Raw genomic sequence first — 22,638 nt, forward strand, 5'->3', positions numbered from 1 at the left:
ATTTTGAAGATTCCATTGTGTATTTTTTCTGCCTTCACACATCCTGTTTCTCTGTTCCCTCATGGGCCTTGCTGGTGGTCCCTACCTGCACCTTGTTTGCTTCATTCAAGATGTAAGTCTGCATCTCCAAGTCTCTCTGGTTTCTTTTTGAAGTCAGTTTGTATTTAATCATGCTAGTATTTGTCTCTAATATCTGTTCATTCGAGTGCCTGTTTTGTGTTTGTTTGTTTTCTTCTTTTGATGCTTTGCTCATTCCAGGCGGAGCTCATAATTGACTGAAAACTGATAATAATTATTCATGATTGTGTGAAAATGCACGTGCCATTGTGTGAAATGTGTATACTTAGTGATTTGATATGAATGCATAAAAATCCAACACGCATACCTATTCATTTAAACTTATCTGTTCACAACCAGCCTTCCTTATCTATACAACACATTATTTTGTTTCATTTTATTATTCTATTTTTTTTGACATTGTGTTTACGTAAAACATCCATACTCAAAAGTTTTTATTTTTGACGGCAAAAACGTTCCCAACAAAGGCGGCCTCGCGAGAGCTGGCAAACTGCGTCACGTCATGTGACAGTCCCGTGACCAAATGCGGACGTTTGGATTTCAGCGGCGACATTAACGAATCCGTCGTAGCAGATATCAACTCCCAAGTTTATTTTATAATTCTAATTTATTGAAGCGCAGCGATGGATGGGTCTATGAGAGCATCTTTAGACGGCGCAGGAGGACCGGCTCCTTATGTGCGAGGGTAAGAAAACTGCCTTCCCTAAATGCAATGTTTACTTGAGCTAGCTAGCATGCTTCTGAGCTAACGTTGCTAGCCTCGCGGCTCCTGCACTGGCGCCTGACTTAAAAATAAAACCCGTATCGCCCGTGACTTTCCTGCTTCCAGCTAAAATAAATAAATGAATAAATAAAAATGTGCCAGCCTTAACACGGCTCTCCGCCGCTTTGATGCTAAACCGCAATAGTCACAGCCACAGGGCATCACCGACAACCCCCCAGTCACCGCCGCGGCCGCTGCTGCAGAACAGAGAGGACGCTATGTTGCTGCTGAGTAACGCACTTTCGTACCGCTGCGCAGGAACGAGAGCTCCCTGGTTTCAGCCCTGAAGACACTGCTGTTCTTCACCATCCTGATGGTCACGCTGCCCATCGGACTCTACTTCGCATCCAAAGCCTACATCTTCGAGGGTGAGTTGTCGAACACTGTCTCGATTGTGCGCGCACCGCGGCAGACACAGTCGGGTTTGTTTCAAGGGGATTAGCAAGCCGCAGTCTCAGTTGTTTCACCAGATCAAACCTCCTACCGGAGACAGTGGAGATAACATGCCACATTTGGCTAGTGGCAAGTTTGCTGCGGGAGAATCTCGCATCCGTGACTAAACTATTTGTGGAGTTCACATAAAACGGGAAACATTCTCACAATGAGCATTATTAGCACAGCGGGGTTTCTTTATTTATTTTTATCCTATTCGTGAGGACACTGCAGGTTTCAGTTGGACAGAAATTAGAATTTTGAATGAACGTTCAAGCGTCCTCATCCCAAACCTCATATTTTTACACCCTTTGTTTGATATTTGTTTTACCTCTTTGGCTAAAGTGTAACTTTTGCAAAATCCTTTGATGCCAAAACTCAGTGGATCGACATAGAACAACAACTGTTGAGCGTCCTGCACCCCAGCTGTCTTTACATTCTTGCTAAAAAACGATTTTGTCGTCGGCGAGCCGTCAGGTTGTGTCAGATTACAGAACCGACACCTGGCTGCGGATGTTTTCACTCACATAGCAGAGTTATCAATGATGCCACAGAGGGGTGATTTCCGGACCTGATTGTGTTGGCTTGCTAAAAGTGAAATAAGTCACTATCAGGCTTGAGATGCACATAGTTGCGAGAGAACATTGGAAAAATAAAGAGTATTGTACATCGTATGGGCGGCAAGTACAGTTTGTACCTACCCATACAAAGTACATTTGTTTATTACGGTGGTGCATGGTCGTCCCGTTTCATCCGCAGACAAAACACCGCTGGACTTTACAGCGTGTAATGTGGCTGCCTGTTCTGACCGCTAACCACTGCCCGTCTTTTCCCAGGTTCCATGAAGATGTCGAGCTCCGACAGCTACTTCTATGCAGCCATTGTTGCAGTGCTCGCCGTGCATGTGGTTTTGGCTCTGTTTGTTTATGTGGCCTGGAACGAAGGCGCGCCTAAAGGGAAGGGCAAAGACGATTAGGGGCATGTCTGCGTCGGCTCACAGGACCGCGGGAGACGGACAGACGCAGGCATTGATCCGCAGGACCCCAGCAACCATCGGCTCCGGCGCTCAGCACAACATCCAGCCACCACACGGTTCGGGGGATCTGGTTGGTGTTCGGCTATGACCTGAACTCACAGTGAACCGCTTTTTTCATTGCTTCCCAGTGTGGGGATCGGAGTCGGTTTGGTGCGTTTTGGTTTTTTGTTTTGTTTTGTTTTCTCGCTCCCACCAGCGTCTGAAAGGCCTGCTTTTTGATTAATAACCATAGAAATGTCATCTGAGAACAGCTCTATTATGGAGAGGCCTTTATCTAGGAAGGTATTTGGCTCAATGCTTTCGTAGTTGGGAGTTTGTCCTGGTATTAAATAAAAAAAAGTTTACCAGGCTTTGTATGCTGTGTTCTTCTAACGTCTACTTTCAAAATCAGAGACGCTGGAGTTTGTACTACTGAAATGATCGTTCTGTTTCCACATTTTAGCTCTGTTTGTTGGATTAGTATTCTCCAAGTGTCCAAAGTTTTCGAGCGGCTCGATCCCAAGGTACAGATTTGCTCCCTGCGCAGACTCACTGCTTTAAGGGACTCAGCTGCCTCCCAGGAGAGCGCGGCTGTAACCAACCAATTTAGCCCCAGCTCAGTGCAGTCCGTCGGAAACAACTGGAACATTGTGTTTTTATTTCTCTAACTAATCTTCCAAATGCACTATATCCGTGTCTAAAGGTTGACAGACAACACTCACCTTCAGGTGTACTTTCAACCCCTCCCAGCACAACTTGTCTCCGCATCACGCTGCCGTCAATGTTTCACAGTAAAAAGCCTCGCCAGGGTTTCCTCTCCTAAACGCGGGGCCTTGTCGCTTTATTTTCTCTTGATGCTGCGACTTCGTATCTTTACGAGGGCAAACGGAGCTGACCGCTCGGTGTGTGGACACACGGGAGAGAAATCAAAACATCTGGATGCTCCCCTGTGGACGGATGAAAATAGATGTTTCCCAAAATGTTTTTTTCCCCCCTCCATATATTTTAGTCCAGTCTAATGGAGCAATGTTTTCCCATCTCCCTCCTTTTTTATTATTATTATTATTATTTAATGAAAATGATCTACATATTAAATGTCAGAATCCCTCGGCTCAGTTGACTTGAAATCTCGCCACAATGTTACGCAGCAGCGCCATCCGTCGTCGTGTCAGTGTAGTGAGTTCGAGCCGAGACGAACGCCGCTGCCGCAGGCCAACATCTCGTTTTCATCTCTTCTCCAGTTGCTTTACGTTCCACAGTGTACGCGTACGTTTCAACTGTGGTGAAGCCACAGCACCACAGTGGATCCTGCTGATTATTCAGCATCGACCTCGTTGACTTGGCACTGCACCTGAAACACACACACACACACACACACACACACACACATAGACTTTGAAGCTGTCTTTTGGACCTTTATGTCTCGTCTCTAAAAATCACAGTTGTCTGTTAGTGTGTGAGCTTTACGTTGTGTTTGTGACCTGTTTGTTTAGTGACGCTTAGAAAAGCATTGGATTTTGTGAAGATGAGGTTGTAACGCAGGTCTGATGAACATGCAAATGTGGACTTCTTGCAATAAATCTGAAAACAACACGCAGCTGATGTATTGTTTTTCATCCATCCAATCATCCATCCATTCCTTGCACTCAGGGTTGTGGGGGTGACAACCTTGACACAACCTTGACATGTTAGTGTGTTGTACTACACCAACATTATTTTTTGTTGTATTTATTTTCACACAATCTTTAAGCTTTTCCACTTTTCACAAAATGTGCTCTTAAACAATTTGTGATGTCACTAAGGGCTCTCCAGCCCAGCCAGACACATGCCCCCCCTCTGAGACATCGCACCCACTAAGGAAGCCTAATCTGTCTAAGTCTAAAGTTTTTTGCGTCACGCTGTAAACAGAGGGCTAGACATTCTGTTTTCTTGACATTTCTTTAATATTCAATACAAAGTAAAAAAAAAAAAAAAAAAAGCACAAATAAAATAGAAAAATGTGACGCTGTCATGGCAACAGAGATGATTTCTTTTTATGCCCATTTTTTAAATACGAGGCCTGTGTAATAAACAAGCTGCATCCCACAAGAGGCCTCGGCTTCCCCGACCATCTGTTGTGAGAGCCACACCAAACCAAAACATGTGCACCCAGATCAGACGCATGTCTGCGCCTATTTATTGACTCTATTCCTGAGGAATGTCTGCGCTGTTTTCTTTTTTCCTTTTTTCCGTGAATAACAAGTTAAAATAAAAATCAGGAGCAAACTACATGAGGGCAGACTTAATGTGTCCGAGTGTATCGCAGGATGAGTACGTCCCTCACGGCTTGCACAAAAACTGTTTTCAAAATGTGTGTGCGTCAGGCCTAAAGGCAGTGAAACTGTAACTGTATTTTTAAAAAGAAATCATTAAAGAGGTAAAATGTTGATTAAATGGAAATAAAAAATAATCAGTACCATGGTAACTTGTCACCAATACAGTGTTACATTGTTACGTTACTGTGTAACAATGGATACAATCTGGAGGCATTGAAGGGATTCCACACTGTGAACAGCAGATAAGAAAACTCTTCACAAGCTAATCAACGTGATTTCTTTTTTTTTATCGCCACCCCCAGAGATCTCGCCGTAAAAAATCAATGCGATTCAGACTTAAAGGCACCAAACAGACGGCCGCGTGCAGAGTGTTTCCCCCGACACATGGTGGCAGCAGAAAGGCGAGCCGACACGGGGAGTCGGAGGCGAGAGCAGCCAGATGCCAGGCCCGTAATGACGTTTTCTGCCTCAGAAACCGTAACAGCAGCTGATTCCTGTTCTCTCCGGCTCTCTGCTGTGTGTGTGTGTGTGTGTGTGTGTGTATGTGCGTGTGCGTGTGCGTGTGCGCGTGCGCGTGCGCGTGCGCGTGCACGCGCGGCCCCTCTGCTCGCAGTGTTTTGTGAGCCTCAGACCTTTGGCAGTCTGTTGTCGGGGCTGAGCGATGCCTGGTGTCGCTGATGAGGTGACAGGCCTGCAAGCAATCACGAGTCTGATTCAGTCAGTGAACATCAGAAGCCCGGTCCCTCTCCTCCTCACGGCCGCATAATTCACAAGCTCGGCCTCGCGGCAAACCGAGTTGGAGCAAGGACGGCCTCCGCTGCTGGCGTCTTCTTCTTCTTTTTTGTTGTTGTTGTTGTTGTTGTTGTTGTTTATCCACACATTTGCATGTTCGCTGCATTGTGTCAGCGTGATGAAAACCAGAAAGCCAGAGCAAGGAGAGAAGAGAACAACACTCCAATAAAGCCAGAGATGAACTTAACACCCATTGACACTTTTATGTGGCAGTTCTCCCAATTTTTTTATAGATTTGGTGAAATATGCTGAGGGTGGAGCGGCTGCTGTCGCCGCTCTTTGTTTTTACTCTCACGGGCATTTGCCAGAAAGACGCAAACGATGTTGACCAGCTGTGGGTTTGCAAGCGGGAACGACATGAATCTTGCCCTAGCCCAGCAGATGGCATGGCAGGCAAACAGAGAGTAGCCTCGGCGAGCCGCAGGACAGACTTCAGAGGGAGTGCAGGTAGAGGGCAGTAGAGGACTGCGCCTCTGCTGCTGCTGCTGCTGCTGCTGCTGCTGCTGCTGCTGCTGCTGCTGCTGCTCCAGCTGCAGCTGCAGCTGCAGCTGGGATAGGATGCACAGCACAGGGGGAGACTAGCGCGAAGGCACAGAGTAAATCATCTGGAAACTAAGAAAATCACATCCACCATTAAATATAAGCACGGCGGGCCTTGTGTTTTATTTGAAGGTGCCTTTATTTTCACGCGAAGAGTCGAGAGCGGTTCATGGGGAACTGTTTTGGATTTGGGTTCAAGGAGGCGAATACAGCATCCATCAGGCATTTTTTCTTTTTTTTTTCTTTTCTTTTTTTTAATCAATTACGAGCTGTAGCAAATCAAATGCAGTTAGTTTTTACTATTTGTTTATAGTCGGATTAAAGCAACTTTTTAATGTTCCTTTTTAAAAATGTGGATTACGTTTATGAGTTAATGCATTGGCCTTAAACGGTGTAAAATAAAGGTCACTCAAGCAATTCAATTTTAATTGAAGTATTGGTAATCTGATTTATGAATTGGTAAGAAAATAAAGGATTGATGTTGGCTCAGCAGGAGTGCTGGTATGAGTTTTAATCTATTATAAAATATGAAATTGTGATTTGTATTTTTTTTTATGATTTTTGATATGCATTTATTACTATTTATTATTGATGTTTTTAAATTTGTAATTGAGTTATAATTTCCCCTGATTTATCATATCTGCAATGTTTTTTTTTTTTTTACTTTGGCCGTCAATCAAAGAAAAAAGCAGGTTCTCAGACAGTGGGACTAATCAATTGAAGTAAAGGTTAAAGGTTAAGCCTTGACATGCTCCTGCTTGATTTACTTTTACATGACTGGACTTACTCAGTGCTGCTCTTCTATCAGGGCATCTTATGCTGAAAAGCACAGAAGGCAAGAGAGAGAGAGAGAGACAAAGAAAAAAAAAAACAACTTTTCTCCAGCTTGTGACAATCAGCTTCCCAGCTAATCCAAGAGGGTTTTTCAACTGTTTATTTAGCTTAAGAGGTAGGAGAATTTTCTCAAAACAGTCCATTACAAACAGTCAGATTTGAGACATCTGGAAATGCATAACTTCACTGGACAGACGGAGAAAGCAAAAAAAGAAAAAAAAAAGTGCTAAAAAAAATGGCTTGGAGCTTTGCTGAAGCAGAACTCAAGAACAACAGAGTGAGATAAATGCTATCTTCTGTTCAGATGCCGCGAGTCGGTGCTGAATTGCGGCACTCACGTGCCAGCGCTGGAGCTCTGTCTGCTGTTCAAGCTCACAGACTCAGTTTAACCTTTGTATGAATTACATTTATTGAAACATCTTTTATATCTCATTGAAAAAGAATAAGAAATGCCGCCCTATTTCTTGCACTATTTCTGTGCATGTGACGCTGGTGTGCGTAACGCAGCTCGGAAACAACTTCAAATGTTGGCCTGACACAAAAAGGATTCGATTTCAAAGCACTGCACGTCCATCTGGCCTCATAAATTCATCTTTCGACATTCCAAGAGAACCGTAAAGCACTTGTGTCCGAGATGATCAGTTCATTATACTTTAAGATGATGTATGTTTTCATCACTTTAGCCAACCGCCGTGTTTCATCTCCCAAAAAACAGAAGTGACGTTTTTCTGTTCTTTCTTTTTTTTTTTTTTTTGAACCACCAGCTGTTTGGGTTTATTGATTTATGGACCTAAATATTACGGCAACACCTACTGTTTAATCCAGGAGGTTTGAAACGTGCCTCTAGCACAGCAACGCACCGAAGGGACAGACACATCTCCACACACAGAGAAACTGTATTTTCAGAGAGTGAGTTCCTTCTTCTATCTGAGACAATTTGTTTTTCTTTTGACACCTCAGACTCGGCCAGAAATTCATGAACACGCACAGCAAAGGTATGAGGGAGAGGCTCTCTCGCCCCGAACGTGCCGTGTCATTAATTTGAAAGTTTCCATAAGAGGCCCCCGCCATGTGTTGTGCTCTGCTGGCACCGAGGAGGAGGAGGTGTGCATGTGTGGGATACGCAGATGGCAAAGTCTTCACACATGACATGTTCATTCCCGCTCAAGCACGTCATTCATTAAATTATTAAGCAGATCAGTGTTGCCGGGCAGATCGGAACATCTCAGGCCACGCCAGACTCTGACTTGGAAGATTTTTTTTTTAAAAGATTTTTATTTTAAAAATGATTTTATTTTTTTTGGTGGGGGGGTGTTTCTTTTGGCTGCAACGCCAGTGCACTAGACGTCCTGGGCACTGAAACAAAAATACTTTCTGTATTATCATTCCACGTTTTTATCTTTCCTAACCCTTGCTCGATCTTGATTTATTCGCCGGAGGAACATGCATGAACAGCTGTAGTTTTAAGGACATGGTTTCAGGCAAATCCTCCTCGTCACAAATGAAGACAGATTTATTTCAGTCGGTTTGAACAATTATCGCTGTCACCAAGTGCTTTGCGGAGGAAAATCATAATAAAAAGACACGGGACGGAGATACGGCAGAGATAACCGAAACAATGTGCCGCCAATTGTGTGCTCGCTGGATGTCACAGTTAAAAGAGAGAACATGTTTGGGAACTCCTGAGACCGGTGCAAAGCGATCTGTCTCCAGAGTCCAATGCCTTTGTCGGGGATTGCACAACCTTTTCGCTTCAAGTCGACGCAAGTGAACTATGCTAGATGGTGACCTGAAAACACTGTGATTAACTACTCGCCTTCTCTGATTTCAGGCCAGTGCCAAACTGTTTACGCCCTCCATGCTGTTCCTTGGATATTCATTTCATGAGCGGAGTTGCATTTTTTAGTTTAGAGTTCGTACACATTCATCACACATTGGGGCGAAAAAAAAAACAACAACAAAGAGCTGTCAAAAGTAAAAGCAGAGTCACGGCTACTTTTTGCTGATTTGTTGTAGGTTCTCACTGACAGAAGTGAATTGTGGACCATACAAAAAAAGAATAAATATATGAAATGACTTAAAAGGCCAGTGTGTAACATTTCAGAAGTTCTGTTAGCACTTAATAAAATAGAAAGAGACAGTGACAGTTTTCATTTGCTTATAATGACCTTTTATATTTCCACAAAGACGAGTTCCACTTGGCAAAGTTGTCCCACCAAATATCTTCAGCAGTCTGGACTGTTCTGCTCGAGATTTGGTGATTTTAATCCATTACCGCATTACAACTGGTGGCAAAGCTGTGAGAGTTAAGTGGGACCTCAGAAAATTGAGAGAAGTGTAAAAATTGTGTGCAATACATTCTTTTACCATTAGATGTCACTAAATCTTACGCACTGGGCTTTTAAAAGGCGATCTGGCCTTAAATATGGCTTTGCCTCATACGGGGCATAGTAAAACTTACATGTATATTACAGTAAATATTTTACAAACATGCCCAAATGTGGGACACCTTCAGAGATTTTGGAACATGAGCAAATAACGGATCAACAGAACTGCCTCAATCAGTTCAACAGCTTCTTCATGTGCCTTGCAGAAGCCACTGCCGTCTCAGCTGGAATGAGTCAGACCTACACCACCTTCACGAGGTGGCTCGACTCGGCATGTACGAATGCCTCCAAACATCTGATCCCCCTCAAAGCAATTTAAGACCCCCCTTTCGGGCGAAACGTTGACCTCGTCATATCTTCAGATCGTCTATTCTAGTCTTGTTGTTGCCGTGTTTGACAACGCGTCCCGGCCTGGACTGCGTGGGTGACCCGGGGGCCGATCCTGGACCCCTCTTACCTTTCGGGTCACATTCCTCGGGCTTGCTGCTGCTCCTCTCCACCGCCAAGTTGTCTTTGTTTTGTTTGTAGGCGGCCTTGCTGTTGTAGGGGTGAAAGGACGACTCTGTGCCGTTGGACAGAGGGGAGAGGTCGTAGCTGGGCACGGGCGGGTAGGTCGACTGGACTTGGTGGTGCCCGTGGAAGTAGTCGTCGTAGCTCGGAGCAAAGGGCACCGAGGCCTCGCTGGGCTCCTTGGTAATCCCTGGAAAGAAGCGTTCGCCCCTCCTGAACGTGAGGCCTTGGCGGCACTTGGTGAAGCCCAGATGGTAGATTTCTATGAGGTTCAGCAAGAGAGAGACACTGGCTACTCCCAGCATGAAGATGATAAAGATGGTTTTCTCTGTGGGCCGTGATATGTAGCAGTTCACCACGTTGGGGCAGGGAGGTCTGTCGCACGTGTACATGGGCTTCAGCTCAAAGCCGTACAAGAGGTACTGAGCGACAATAAAGCCGACCTCAAACAGGGTTTTAAAGATTACATTAAAAACATATGTTCGCAAAATCTCCCCCCGCAGGCGGACTCTGCCGTTGTTGTCCCTTACCAGCGTCCTCTTGTGCTTTGTTTCCACAATGAGGGCCTGCTTGTGGTGCAGGTGGTGCGCGAGCACCTTCTCCTTGTCCCTGTGTTTGTCCTCCATGCGGACCAGGTGGAGGATGTGTCCCAGGTAGATCAGCGTCGGAGTGGACACGAAGATGATCTGCAGCACCCAGAAGCGGACATGGGAGATGGGGAATGTGATGTCGTAGCAGACGTTCTCGCAACCGGGCTGCTTGGTGTCGCAGGTGAAGCCCGACTGCTCATCGCCCCACACCTTCTCGGTGGCAGCGCTCAGGATCAGGATACGGAAGATGAAGAGGACGGTGAGCCACACCTTGCCCACCACGGTCGAGTGCTCCTGGGCTTTTTCCAGAAGCTTTCCCAGCAGGTTCCAGTCCCCCATAGCTGTGTGAGCTCAGGTCTAGAAACAGTGGAGTAGATGCAGTTAAAGGCAATACTCCATTATCTTGGTTACTCAGAACAAGTGTCCTTCTTGGACAAACTAAAGAAAAAAAAAAAACCCAGAAAGCGACCAATCAAGACATAAAGAATAACATTCTGTGATAAGAAATTGAAAGTTACAAAAGACAAAGCTCCAGCCAGATTGTTTGGTCCGTAACCGCTAAGCCGCTAACTGTGCAAGCTGCTGAGCAGGTAGTCCGCGTAGACAGAAGCACGACTACATTGACTTTGGCTGGGTGTATATTTGGCAAGTGTGGACAGGAGGCAAGGCGAGTTCCAGTCAGGATTCTGTGGCTTTGTGCCCCTCATGACCTGAGACAGAGCAATGCGACCCCCACAAGGTGAAAGTAAACACCAGGAGGGGTGGTGGTGGAAGTGCGAATTGGACACAGTTGAGTAATGTTGCCACCGTCAGTTCTTGTAAGGCGTTATAAATAAATTCTATTTGCGATGGGTGCACTTTACAGGAGCAAGGCAGCTGATTCATGCTATGGCACTGCAGGGGAGGTAGATCTGCTGACAGGTGAAAGAGTCAAACCTTCGAACTGCGTCTGATCTACGTCTCTAGTCAACATTAGCTTTAAAGGCACACAGTTGGAACTTGTGAACCTCAAGAGGCAATGAAGTCAAGTGTCATTACCACACAAAACAGAAAGTAGTAATAATTCCACAAATACGCATATAACAAAAAAATCCAAGGGCTCAATTTAAGGAGTCCAAGTACGAAAAGTGAAACGACACTCTCTGGATGAACCCACCTTGCCAGCTTATACATCTCCCGCGCTGTAGCCCCGTACTTCTTCGAGGGTCCTTGAGGGCGCCAGCTTCTCTGACAGGCCTCAGTCTGAGGCTGATCTCCAGGCCCGGTGCGATGCCCTTGAATGGACAGGAAAAGTGGACTCCTGTACCTCTGTTACGTGAAGACAAACCTTCCGCCTTAACTCTTCCGTTTTCAAAGTCCGCTCAAACAGGAATCCAGCACTGGGCCCTGGGGTCTCCCCACTGACCAACACTGCGCACACACACACACACACACATCCACACACCTAACCCGCTGGACACACTCTCAACCATGTCCACCCTGGCTACGCCTCACATCCCCCACCTCCCCGCGGCTAATTTTGGCACAGGGTACACTCTAATGTAAACTATTAAAGCCCCCCTACTTGCCTGTCGCAGTGAGTGACGGGGCAGCTGGCCAATCAAGTTGTTTGCAAAGTCTGGCTGGCCACAAGTGCCTCTGGACTCTAAATATAGCAGGAGGGTCTCTCCTATCATGGGGGGCATGATTTGGAGATGAGCAGCCGTTTGCATTCTCAGGTTACACATCACAGAGACAGGAAGGAACAGACAGTCAAAAGGTTAAATCTTGAGAAAGCCAAAGACACTCTAGGTTCTCGCGCCTCTAGGTTCTGAATTGGCAACAAATGTTTACACTTTGGAATTACTAAGGTTACCCTGCTTCAGTAGATCTAACTTTTTAGGTTAAATTATCGCAAAGTTGCCCAACAGGTTGTCTTCTGACTAAATAACCTCAAGTTAAATCAAATGAAAAGACTCTTTATTTCTTTATTTTATACACACTGTACAAGTTTCAACCCATATTATACACAGTATTAACTGGATTGTGTACCCTGATGTCAGCTGATTTACTGTGAGCACATTAGGCTTAAGTGTCATCAGCAGTGTCCTGGTCCGCACAGAAATAATGAAATAAATACAATTATATAAACAGACCCCCACCAAACCCATAAAAGTTTCACGGGTGGAGAAAGGTGCTAAATAAAATATTGCACAAGCTAATTTTAAGGACAGACATTGCAACAGTCAGACTCAGAGGGCTTCCTGTTAGAAAGTAGGTCAACCTTAAACATTTCCCGCAAGGATTGAAAAACCATCAACAAGAGCAGAAGCTACAACGCAGTGAGTGGGCAGCATTCGCCAATGAATGCAGGGACACAGTGACTCCAAGATGTGTGCACACTTTGTGGCATTTCCAGTATTTTGCATGTCAGTATTCTCAAAATAATCATTATTCTTTGCTGTAATATTGAGACAGTAGTACAGATGCAATGCCTCTTTTAATATAATAGTGACATAGAAACAATTGTTCATATCTCAACAACTTTTTTTCTCCTGCTGTTTTATTTCCCAATTGCGGCAGTTTAGTTACAGTGAGTGACAAATCATATCTAATATAATCAAATCTTAAAGTGTTTCAGTCACATATGATGTAGTTTCTTCACATGAACACCATTTTCAGATATTGCCTGTCTTTGACAAATACTAAGTTTAAATATCATGATTAATTCTGTTTTTTATTGGTATATGCAAGTTTACTATCCAGCATATAACTATCAATTTATTTAAGGATTATACTTTTTTCCCAAGCATTTTGGGAACTTAAAGTCTTTCATATTTTAATGTTTTACAACAACTGCTACAAAACCAAATTTAGCTTTTTATCAAAGTATAGTATCGCATTTATTACAGATAACAAATTGTCCATATTGCATTATGTCTGTGTGATGATTAGTGAGAAACTGCTAGCTGAAGTACAAAGTCGCCTCTTCTTCCATAAAATAACAAAAAAAAAAAAAAACCCACAAGCTTTTAATTTTCTTTTTTGTTTTTTTTACACTGACGGATCTTCCCATCACACATAATTCTAAGATAAAAATAGGGACAAGACACTCGCTAGAGGAAGACAAAACACCTGTGAGATCCTAAACACTTTTAAAACTGGCTCAAAATATTAGAAAACTTCAGCAAAACAACTCTTGTGTCAGTAAATCTAGTCAGGAAATAAAGGCTAAATCCAGGGAAAGATTGACTGAATGACACAAACTGGACGCGTATACTAACAACCATCAAGTAGACGATGCCTTGGGCGACGTGCTGAGTGGACAGCGTTGAGGTCTGTTAGTACGAAGCTCTTAGAAAGCGGAGCACCTTTCACCTCTCTCCGTTGGACTTTTCTTGGGCACCGCCAGCTTCGACTTGAGAGAATGGTCTGTGATCAGTTGATTGATTTCATTTTGCCTGTAAGAAGACAACCTTTGACTTATCCAGTGTGCTTGAGACTCCTCGTCTGGGCCTCTCGTGTATCGTTTGCAGGCCCGGCCAATGAGGTACAGCACCTCGGCCAGGTTGAGCAGCACGCACAAACCAGACGCCGCCAGCATGAACACTGTGAATATAGTCTTCTCCGTCGGCCGGGACACAAAGCAGTCCACCGTGTTGGGGCAGGGATACGAGTCACACTTCACCAAGCGCACCATTTTGAAGTCAGGATAGATCAAGTAGAAGATGTAGAGAAAGGCCACCTCTAAGATGACCCTGAAGATGATGCTGATCATGTAAGTCCACCACAGAGCTCCAACGATGGGAAACTTCTGGTTCTTGATGGTCTCGAGGTCTTTGGGGTTGCCGCGGCCGGACCTTTTCAGGATCTTCTTGTCTATGTGTCGCCGATGGGCCACATGCATGGCTACCAGCAGGGCAGGAGTGGAGACCAGGATGAGCTGCAGGGCCCAGAGCCGGATGTGTGACATGGGGAAGAACTGGTCGTAGCAGACACTGTTGCAGCCCGGCTGCTGGGTGTTGCAGGTGAAGCCCGATTTCTCATCTCCCCAAACGCTCTCGGCTGCCACCACCAGCACCAGGATCCTGAAGATGAAGATGACAGACAGCCAAACGCGGCCAATCCCCGTCGAGTGCCTGTTTACGCCGCTGATCACAGCGTAAAAGGTGCCCCAGTTCATCTTCGACTCCAGGTCTGCAAACGACAAATTAGATGTTCAGCGAAGATACAGGCTTGTCAAAATATATAACAAGTTAGGTACGATTTTATTCCACATGCCTGAGATAATTTTATTCAAAGATCACTTCAAAAAAAATTGTATTCAGACATTTGTTTTGACCAGACTAATTTAGGTAGCAACCGGTAACAATTTTAAAATAGCATTTAATGGTCAACATCTAATTGTGGTAACAGTAATTCTTGTCAGTTTACCAGGCTCCGCCGGTGGTGTAAGCAGCACCAGGTCCCAAGGTGAACATCTTGAGGCGAGACCTGAGATTCAAGCTGGATTTGCCATCGTGGGGGGGGGGCATTAGCAAAGAATCCGAAAGCGGTCCGGGTGCTGTTTAAGACCACGGGTGATGGTCTCGCCGTGCATCGTCATACGACGCAATGGGACGAAACCAATTGCAAAACATTCGCTAAGCCACGTGACTATGTCGCCCTGTATTAATACGGTACTCCCAAACTGACCTGCAGCCCAACTTCAGACAGACAGACAGACAGACAGACAGACAGACATCTCATTTGGAGACTCTTTTCGGACTGAGAGAGCTCTGTTGTTTGAAAGTTGTGCTGAGTTTGTTGTTAGTCAAAGTCAGGGCTAGTGACGGCAGTATGAGAAAGTCTTTTGTATTCCTATATAAACGGAACGGAGCATTTGTCAAGGCATTTGGGAATAGCAGTCGTCAGTCATTAAGTATGACCTCAGACATCGCTAAGTGTTAGTATCTCGAATGAAAGAAGGGAATAGTGTTTTTTTTTTTACCTTCAGCTGTGGTGGTACACAAAAATGTGTACAAAGCAGGAAGAAATTATATTCAAATATGTATATATTTTGCGCAAGCCAAAAAAGGCTGGATTGAGAACAGCGTGCGTTTGGAAAATGCAAATCATTCCGCTGCCACTAGCCACTGCCCTGCACCGTAGCGGTCATATGCTCTTATATAAACAATTTACATACAATGGCCGCCTTTATCAAGCTGCAACAAGACCCTTTAGAATTCAGATCAAACGCCTCGATTTCCGCCCACCCCGGGCAAAAGAAGGAATCTGTGTGGACACAAAAGGCCTCAGCCTGCCACATTATTTATTGTGCAGGGCAGTGGAGTGAAAGGAGCTTTGAGACACTGCCATTGAGAACACAGTCACTCCCTGGGTTTGCAGATTCATCCAGGAAATAAGCCAGGCAGCTCAGCTGATGCGCAGCCCGGAGAAAGTTTCAGTTCAAACTGCACATTAGATGTCTTTAGAAGTCTTATTTGATTTATTTTTCACCCCACACTCCGGTGGAGAAGCCACATTCAACTATCCCAGCTGTGCAGTGTGCTGGCAGATTCCAGTTTCCTGCTTAAGCTGAGTGTTTTGTTTGATCTTCCTTATGTTTGGAAGGAGATGAAACAATTGGTGGTCTCGGAGGTGAGAACAAGTACCTGCTTGGGGTTGTTGTAACTAACTTGAGAGGTATAGTGAGTTGCCAATACCCTTTGTAACACCACAAAGGGCTGATTTGCCACACAACGATGGCCTTATTTCCTTATTTCAGGGGAGTTCAGGCCAAACTATAGTTATAAAACTCGACAATTTAAAGAATCGTGGGAGCTACAGGAGTTATGTGGAAGCTTTAAGATGGATGGATTAGCACCCTTCTCATACCACCATCATAATTTGTTGCATAGCCGGACTTGCAGTTACAGTTTCCCTACTTCATACAAATGTATTGCTGCTGTAATAAAATAAAAATAAAATAAAAATATTTTAAAAAGTGTGTGAAAAAGTTCTTGAATGTGTGAAAAAAAAAATCAATTGACAAGCATTTCATTGCAAAGTATTCAAATGATACTTTATGTCACTGTAGCTATTATACATTATATCACAGAAATAACAAAGCAACATATATTAGAACAAAACAATGCCTCCATTTAGCATGGGGGAGATCAGATGACCTGCATATCACTGTACCATAGAAATTTCTGCGTCATGACAAACATTGTAGGAGGGGCTTAGGCGGCTTTGGTGATTCTTTGAATGGACCAATCCTCATTTATAATCTCATAGAAAAGCGTCCGCTAATACACAACACAGAGCCAGTGGGCAGTCAGTTGAAGATTCCGTTTATTGTGTGAGTGGGGGGCATAAGCATCACATTCAAGTCTGTTACACGTTCAACACAATATAAAGCCAGCCAAAAAAAGCCAAAAAAGAATCTATGATGTATGATATACAAACAAATGAAATGAAATAGAGAGGCAGGCAATTTACAAAATTCCTCCATAGGCTGCAACAACCAAGATTTGAGATACAAAATTAGCACAAAACTCTATTTAAACAAAACTATGTACATCTGTTAGATGTGTTAAAAATAACTCCAAAAGCTTGAAAAAAAAGGCCATTGAAATTCTTACGCACAGGGTTAGGGTTAGAGTTGGGGTTTCAGTTATGATGCAACTGAAAAAAAAAAATTCTTGATTTACAGGAAGTTTGTGGCAGCTTTCACTCGTAAGTGTAAAAGAAAAGTGGAAACATGCAAAAACAAGTACTGACCACTGATTAGATATTAACATGCATGGACAAAATGAGAACATGGTGGGGTGCAGTGCATGGACTAATGATTATCCACAACATTAAAACTGCTGACAGTAGATTAACGCTAAACGGTTGATCTGATGGATGAAGCTGATTCTTACTGCCACGACACTGCACAAAGTGCTTATGACACGAATGGATGAACTTTGTCTCTCAGGATGCGTGGGTGGGTTTTGTGTGTGAAACCTGCCTGGAGAGGAGGGGGTGCAAGTTTCACTAGGTTGTTAAAAAAGCAGGTTCAGATATATATGTATATTTTTTTTTAAGTTAAATCGATTCACAAATTATGAAATGACTTAATGACTGTCTTAATCATGGCTTAGTAAAAACCTCGCTTCTCGAGATGAAGTTTTTGTGAACCTCCTGATAAATACTGCAATGCACTGATTACTGTACGAACACTGAGCTTTAGCCACAACGTGCATCCCTATCGCATCGGCCAAGGTTCTATGTGGTTGTGGCCGATTGTTCTTAATTCCCATTAATAATAACTGCAAAGACAGCAGACACATTATATTTAGACTTTAGTTTGTGTAAGTGGGCGGAGCTATCCTGTCCCTCCAGTTCAGTATCAAGGCAACGCATGCATTTACATGAGACTCAGTGCTTGTTTGTGTGTACACAGTGTGTCACCAGAGCTACAGGCTAACTTCTGGAGAAAAAAAAAAAAAGACAAACCGGCAACAAGACGAGACAATTTGAATTGAAACTACTTCTTGCTTTGAGTGTAGCAGGAGATGAGGTATTTCTCCCACTCGGCGTCTTGTTTCCTCCTCTTTTCTTCAGCGGCACCTACGGAGTAAAACGCGGCAAAGTAAAAGTGGGTGGAAGTGCATGAGAGTTTGAGTGAAAGTGACCGGGGCCTACCTCTCGCTTACATATGCACGCACATACACGCCACACTATCACCTACTGTATATAAACAACTTAAGGTCTTCCAAACTGAAACTTTTACTTGCTTTTTTTGACGAGAGCCACATCCCTCAGTTTACTATGCCTGGCATGTCCGTTCTGCGCGAGTCTCACAGACACCGACGCACCCCTCCTGAAATAAAAAGAGATGCCGGCCGTTTAAATGCAGAACACAATGCAAACAAGGGTGAACACAATGCAAACAAGGGTGAACACAATGCAAACAAGGGTAAACACTGGTTTTTATGATATACTCTCATTATGCTACGAAAACCAACGGCATTTTCTAAATTCCATCTCTACCACTTTCAGCGCTCTTCATAACGCAATGATGTTATTGTGAGCAAACAACTTGTTAGGGTGAAAGACCAAATATTTAGCTTTCTGGTGCAAAAAGAATAAATGTTCCAGCTGCTGCGGTTTTCTAATTTTCCATCAATTTAAGTATAATGATGCAAAGAAGGATCTCCCAGGGACGGCAGTGCACAATCTGTTTTCATGGGGTTTGACACACAGAGAGAAAAAAAAAAGAAAAGAGTTGTCTATTGTTAGTTTAATATCAAACAGGTTTGAAAATTGGGGTTACGGGTTGCCTGCTTGGGTTTCAAACTCCAGTACCTCATTGCTCCGAGCCGCCCCCTTTCCAAGAAAAGTTCCACTGTAACTTTAGGCCCCTTTGGGTAAAGTCTGCCGTAGAGTATCCTGTTGTGAACCATTGTGTGTAACCAGGCGACTGATACTTCAGACCACTCACTCCCATTCACCGGCATCACCTGGGGGATAGAGGAAACAGACAAAATACACCATGAACTCTATTAATTTCCTTCATCACTGAGCGATAGCTCAGGCCATGACTAATCACGTGGACAAAGGCCAGAAGTGAGTCCACAGTCTTGCGGCGGAGCACAACATGTGAAACAGCCCAGACTCCAAACTCCTGAAGGGCAGAGATGACGAGGCCAATAATTGCAACATTAGCCTGATCAGAATGTTAAATCTTAATGGAAACACATCTGCTCAAAGTTTCTAATCTGATAATGTCCAATATCCACCATTAGCTGGGTCTACATGGAGCCTAATATTCTAATTAGATATATCGGGTTAAAAGCCCCGGGTGAATAAAAGTGCTCCATGTAAACACCTCAATCAGAATAAACAGGCCTAAGCCGAAAGGAATTCCATTCGCTTTCACAGGGATAGGAAATTTCTTTTCCCAAAGCGATAAAAAGTTAAAACTTTTATCCTGTAGCCTCTGCCAGGCTGTGTTCTTTCTGTGCATGCTCTCTGTGCTTTCATAAAATCAATAACCTATACAACACACCTCCATACAATTTAGAGTTTCCAATTCAACTTTGTACACGGATAAAAGATAATTTAAGTGATTTTAATTTGACGGGGAACATTTTGCATGTGTAAATGCTGCTATTGTGCAACACAGGCATAACGTTGTGTGTGAAGAAATGCTCACATTGGCCAGGGAGACCTGAACAGCCTGAAGCGGGAGCAAGGCCATTTCCGGTGAGAGCTCTTTGATGCTGCACAGAGACAGACGGGCGGTGTCGCCGTGGTCCAGTCGCTTCACCTCCACCTGGATGGACGTCTCCTTCTCACTGCAGTCTGAAATGTTGCTCTCTTCAATGCAACGGAAGAGCACGGCCATAGCGTCAATCTCCCTTAATAAGCCTTGACTAGCTTTGGCCATCAAAGTGACACTGCTACCACCTAGAGGTATGCGACTGCTAAAGCCATCACACTTGCACCCACCTGTACTCACGCCGCATATCTTTGTCACCTGAGCCCTGCACCATTGTTCTTGCTTTGCGAACCAACCCATTACTTTGGTTCCAATGTCTGGAATGCAGTTCTGTTGGGCATATGAACTACTGCTTTCCCAGCTGCTGCAAATAAGAAAAAAAAATTATAATGACAACCAGAAACATGTGGATTATCAAAAAAAAAAAAAAAAAAAAAGAATCTACAAAGAATTCCATATTAAACACACAAAGGATAAGTGGCTCTTTAAATTCTTTTAATGTGTCGGGTGTTAAGAGAAGCTGATAAAAGGCAGAAAAGAGATTAAAAAATCTGTGTGGACTGACTCACTCTGTGACAAGGGCCTGCAACTTCACGGCCGAGTCCGCCTGCTGCACGTAGAAGTTGCCTGGGTTGACGATGTGCGACACCACAACCTCAGTTTCTTCAAACTTCGGGAACTGGAACTCGGGGATGGTGAGACCGTCGGTGGTGCGAGCTTGTACGGGGGCGGGGTCACCAACGTGTTCTGATTTGGCATTCTGCAGAGTTCCACCCGGTTGACCTCTGACCTGACAGGGCTCTTCCACCTCGGCCTCTGAGTTACCAGGCTCTTTGTTTTCCAAGGGGGTCACATCGCAGTCCGCCTGCTCTGCCTCCATGAAGATGTCCCCGATGTCCCACAATTCTGTCCTTGTCGCGGTGACGTAGGAGTAAATCAGGGAACCGCCCGATTCCACCCTTTTCACCTTGAAGACCGGGATTTGATTTTCCATGTTGGTGCTCAACGTTTGAGGAGCTTTGGCCTCTTTCGGAAGGTCCATTGCGGGCGGCTCAAGAAGGAAGGCCGCGTGTCGGACGGCAGGCGGGCTGAAATTAGTCACGTTCTCGTTGCGCCGCCTCATGGCAGTGACCTCTGGTGCACCCGTGTTTTTACCCTTTGCTTTGAGGAAGTGAAGCAGCTGAGAGGACGTTTGTTTTTGATGCTGCACGTGCACGTCTTCTGCCGACGCCCAGCCCAGCGCTGTTCGTCTGTCTGCTCTGCGCTTCGTGATCTCTGTGGGAGGCTCTAGCCGCGTCTCCTCTTTCCGAACCATCTTTGGACTGTGAATAATGGCGGGTGGAGGAATAACTTGCGTGCGTCTTTCCACAGACACAATGTGCTCACTTGCATCTTGCTGCGGGGCCAAGTTCACGGTCGCACCGTCACTGTGGTTACTTGGTGCAGCGCTGCATGTTGTGTCATCCAGCTGGATCAGTGTGGGCAGTGGGGCGAGGGCAGGCTTCTGCTGTTGTATGGCGACGACAGCGGCACACACCTGGGCTGCTTTTGTTATTGAGTTCTTTGTCAGCGAGTTCTGGAGCACAAGTGCGTTCTTCAGAACATCAGCCACTGGGCTGGCTTTGTTTGCAAATGGCTGCCATTGGTTTGCATTTGCTTCGTTATTGAGATTGATGTGGGAATCTGTAAATAGGGCATCGGCTTTTACAAGTTTGCACCTCGTCTTTCTCTCTAGGGCTTTTAAATAATGGCGATCATCATTTATACGAAAACTCATTCGAAATGTCACTTTAGAACCTAGAATTGGATAATTGCTTTCATACGTACCAACGGTGAGCTCTTTCAACAAAGCTGAGACTTTGTCAACAACTTGACATTTAAAATCCAAAGCCGTTGCAAGATCACGGAGCACGCTTGTGCAGCAAGTTGAACTGAATAAGCCCTGAACTTCTTCATAGGCCTGGAGAACAAAACGAGTATGTTATTAGAAGCACACCCTTGTTATGCCACACGGAACAAAGACATCGGTACCACACATCTTCAATGCCGAGTCTACAGTTCAGATGCTCAAGAATTTCAGATTTACTAAATGCGTTGTGTAATTAAAGCGACAGTTCACCAAAAAATGATGGTACGATGCCAAAAAAACTGTAATGTTTTTCGTTCAATTATTCAAAGGAAACGTGTCTTCCATATAACCCGAGTTAGTCGTCAAGTTAATTAAAACTATTTAAAAAAAAAAAAAAAAAAAAATCAGTCTCGTATATATAAAAATGTTTAATCCACAGTGCTAAACTTGGCAATAATATTCAATCAACGATTCCCACCAGAATGGAAAAAAGGGGAACAGTTTTGCTAGCAAGGTGCGTATCCACACAAGCGACACGAGGACAGTGCGCCGCAGTTAGCATCAAGGTACCTTGTTGGTAAAGTTGATAAGCTCCCGTTCGAGAGTTTTTCGTGAACTTCCGAGTAAAAACAGTTTGTAAATTAACTGTACTTTCTGGCCGGTCAGGGAATGAGGGGCCAATTGGCGGTAGTCACCAAGCTGCAGAGGATTCATGGTAGTCCACATGCTCTTTTCCATCGGAAGTGCCGGGCGGCCGGTGCCGAAGCGGCGCTAGGTCTGGCTACTGGTTGGAACGCAACCGCAGTTAACTGGCACGTGAGGCTCCGAGCGGCCTTGACGGTTCTCTGTGTCCCCACCCTACGTTTCAGGTTCAATTCAGGTTCCACCGTCCGTGGTCCTTTTCTGCCTTTCCACGTTCGAATCCCCCTCCAACTCGCAGCGGATGTATCTTGTGCTCGGCGCCTGAACCTCTGCTCACCATGTTACACCAGACCTGTACGTCGAAGTAATTTGGCGGAAACATGTCTCTTTTCTCTCTATGTGAGTGTATGGCCATCGTTTCTGTCACTTGCTTCAAGTCTAGAGCAGTCTTAGCCTGTCTGCCAAATTTGGTGAGGTTTGAAGCATTTTTAGTTTAATAATGAACACCAGCACAATGTTTTTTTTTTTTTTTTAATTTTCTTTTTTTTTTTTTTTAATTGTTGTACATTCAGTCCACACCAACTCTCTCTCTCTCTCTCTCTCTCTCTCTCTCTCTCTCTCTCTCTCTCTCTCTCTCTCATCTCATAGTTCTCTAGTAT

At 44.5% G+C, this 22,638-nt stretch overlaps 3 protein-coding genes across 4 annotated transcripts; 1 reads left to right on the forward strand and 2 right to left on the reverse strand.

Annotated features, from left to right (window-relative positions):
• Positions 1 to 592: 592 nt before the first annotated feature.
• Positions 593 to 3,881, forward strand: vma21 (vacuolar ATPase assembly factor VMA21). The gene is made up of 3 exons (XM_076013135.1): positions 593 to 763; positions 1,100 to 1,209; positions 2,110 to 3,881. The coding sequence occupies exons 1-3, from the start codon at positions 702 to 704 to the stop codon at positions 2,247 to 2,249; spliced, it is 312 nt and encodes a 103-aa protein (XP_075869250.1). The 5' UTR covers positions 593 to 701; the 3' UTR covers positions 2,250 to 3,881.
• A 4,159-nt stretch (positions 3,882 to 8,040) lies between these two features.
• On the reverse strand, positions 8,041 to 11,744 carry LOC142879725 (gap junction alpha-3 protein-like). Of its 2 annotated transcripts, none has more exons than XM_076013137.1 (2): positions 11,413 to 11,744; positions 8,041 to 10,613 (listed from the first exon to the last, which is right to left on the reverse strand). In XM_076013137.1, exon 2 carries the CDS (start codon positions 10,593 to 10,595, stop codon positions 9,507 to 9,509), a length of 1,089 nt encoding a protein of 362 aa, XP_075869252.1. In that variant the 5' UTR covers positions 10,596 to 10,613; positions 11,413 to 11,744; the 3' UTR covers positions 8,041 to 9,506. The 2 variants fall into 2 exon arrangements, with proteins under 2 accessions (XP_075869252.1, XP_075869253.1); XM_076013138.1 differs by lacking the exon at positions 11,413 to 11,744 and adding an exon at positions 10,775 to 10,912.
• Positions 11,745 to 13,060: 1,316 nt separating this feature from the next.
• LOC142879713 (uncharacterized) lies at positions 13,061 to 22,353 on the reverse strand. Its single transcript, XM_076013123.1, has 10 exons — positions 21,908 to 22,353; positions 21,316 to 21,448; positions 20,058 to 21,171; positions 19,666 to 19,852; positions 19,423 to 19,560; positions 18,573 to 18,727; positions 18,002 to 18,087; positions 17,756 to 17,834; positions 14,670 to 14,716; positions 13,061 to 14,432 (listed from the first exon to the last, which is right to left on the reverse strand). The coding sequence occupies exons 1-10, from the start codon at positions 22,073 to 22,075 to the stop codon at positions 13,591 to 13,593; spliced, it is 2,949 nt and encodes a 982-aa protein (XP_075869238.1). The 5' UTR covers positions 22,076 to 22,353; the 3' UTR covers positions 13,061 to 13,590.
• Between the last annotated feature and the right edge of the window lie 285 nt (positions 22,354 to 22,638).

This window comes from Nelusetta ayraudi, unplaced genomic scaffold, assembly GCF_046127955.1.
Source record: "Nelusetta ayraudi isolate G7.1 ecotype Tasmania unplaced genomic scaffold, CSIRO-AGI_Nayr_v1 ptg000143l, whole genome shotgun sequence".
NCBI classification, from domain to species: domain Eukaryota; kingdom Metazoa; phylum Chordata; class Actinopteri; order Tetraodontiformes; family Monacanthidae; genus Nelusetta; species Nelusetta ayraudi.

What these genes read in the sequence shown, in the direction of transcription:
- vma21 (XM_076013135.1), top strand. Translation starts at nt 702, where the DNA reads ATGGATGGGTCTATGAGAGCATCTTTAGACGGCGCAGGAGGACCGGCT. An exon ending in CCGGCTCCTTATGTGCGAGG is followed by an intron (nt 764 to 1,099) that starts GTAAGAAAACTG and finishes ACCGCTGCGCAG; the next exon opens with GAACGAGAGCTCCCTGGTTT. An exon ending in CAAAGCCTACATCTTCGAGG is followed by an intron (nt 1,210 to 2,109) that starts GTGAGTTGTCGA and finishes GTCTTTTCCCAG; the next exon opens with GTTCCATGAAGATGTCGAGC.
- LOC142879725 (XM_076013137.1), bottom strand. Translation starts at nt 10,595, where the DNA reads ATGGGGGACTGGAACCTGCTGGGAAAGCTTCTGGAAAAAGCCCAGGAG.
- LOC142879713 (XM_076013123.1), bottom strand. Translation starts at nt 22,075, where the DNA reads ATGGAAAAGAGCATGTGGACTACCATGAATCCTCTGCAGCTTGGTGAC. An exon ending in TTGCAGGCCCTTGTCACAGA is followed by an intron (nt 19,853 to 20,057) that starts GTGAGTCAGTCC and finishes TCTTATTTGCAG; the next exon opens with CAGCTGGGAAAGCAGTAGTT. An exon ending in GGGCGGCTCGGAGCAATGAG is followed by an intron (nt 18,088 to 18,572) that starts GTACTGGAGTTT and finishes TTTTTATTTCAG; the next exon opens with GAGGGGTGCGTCGGTGTCTG.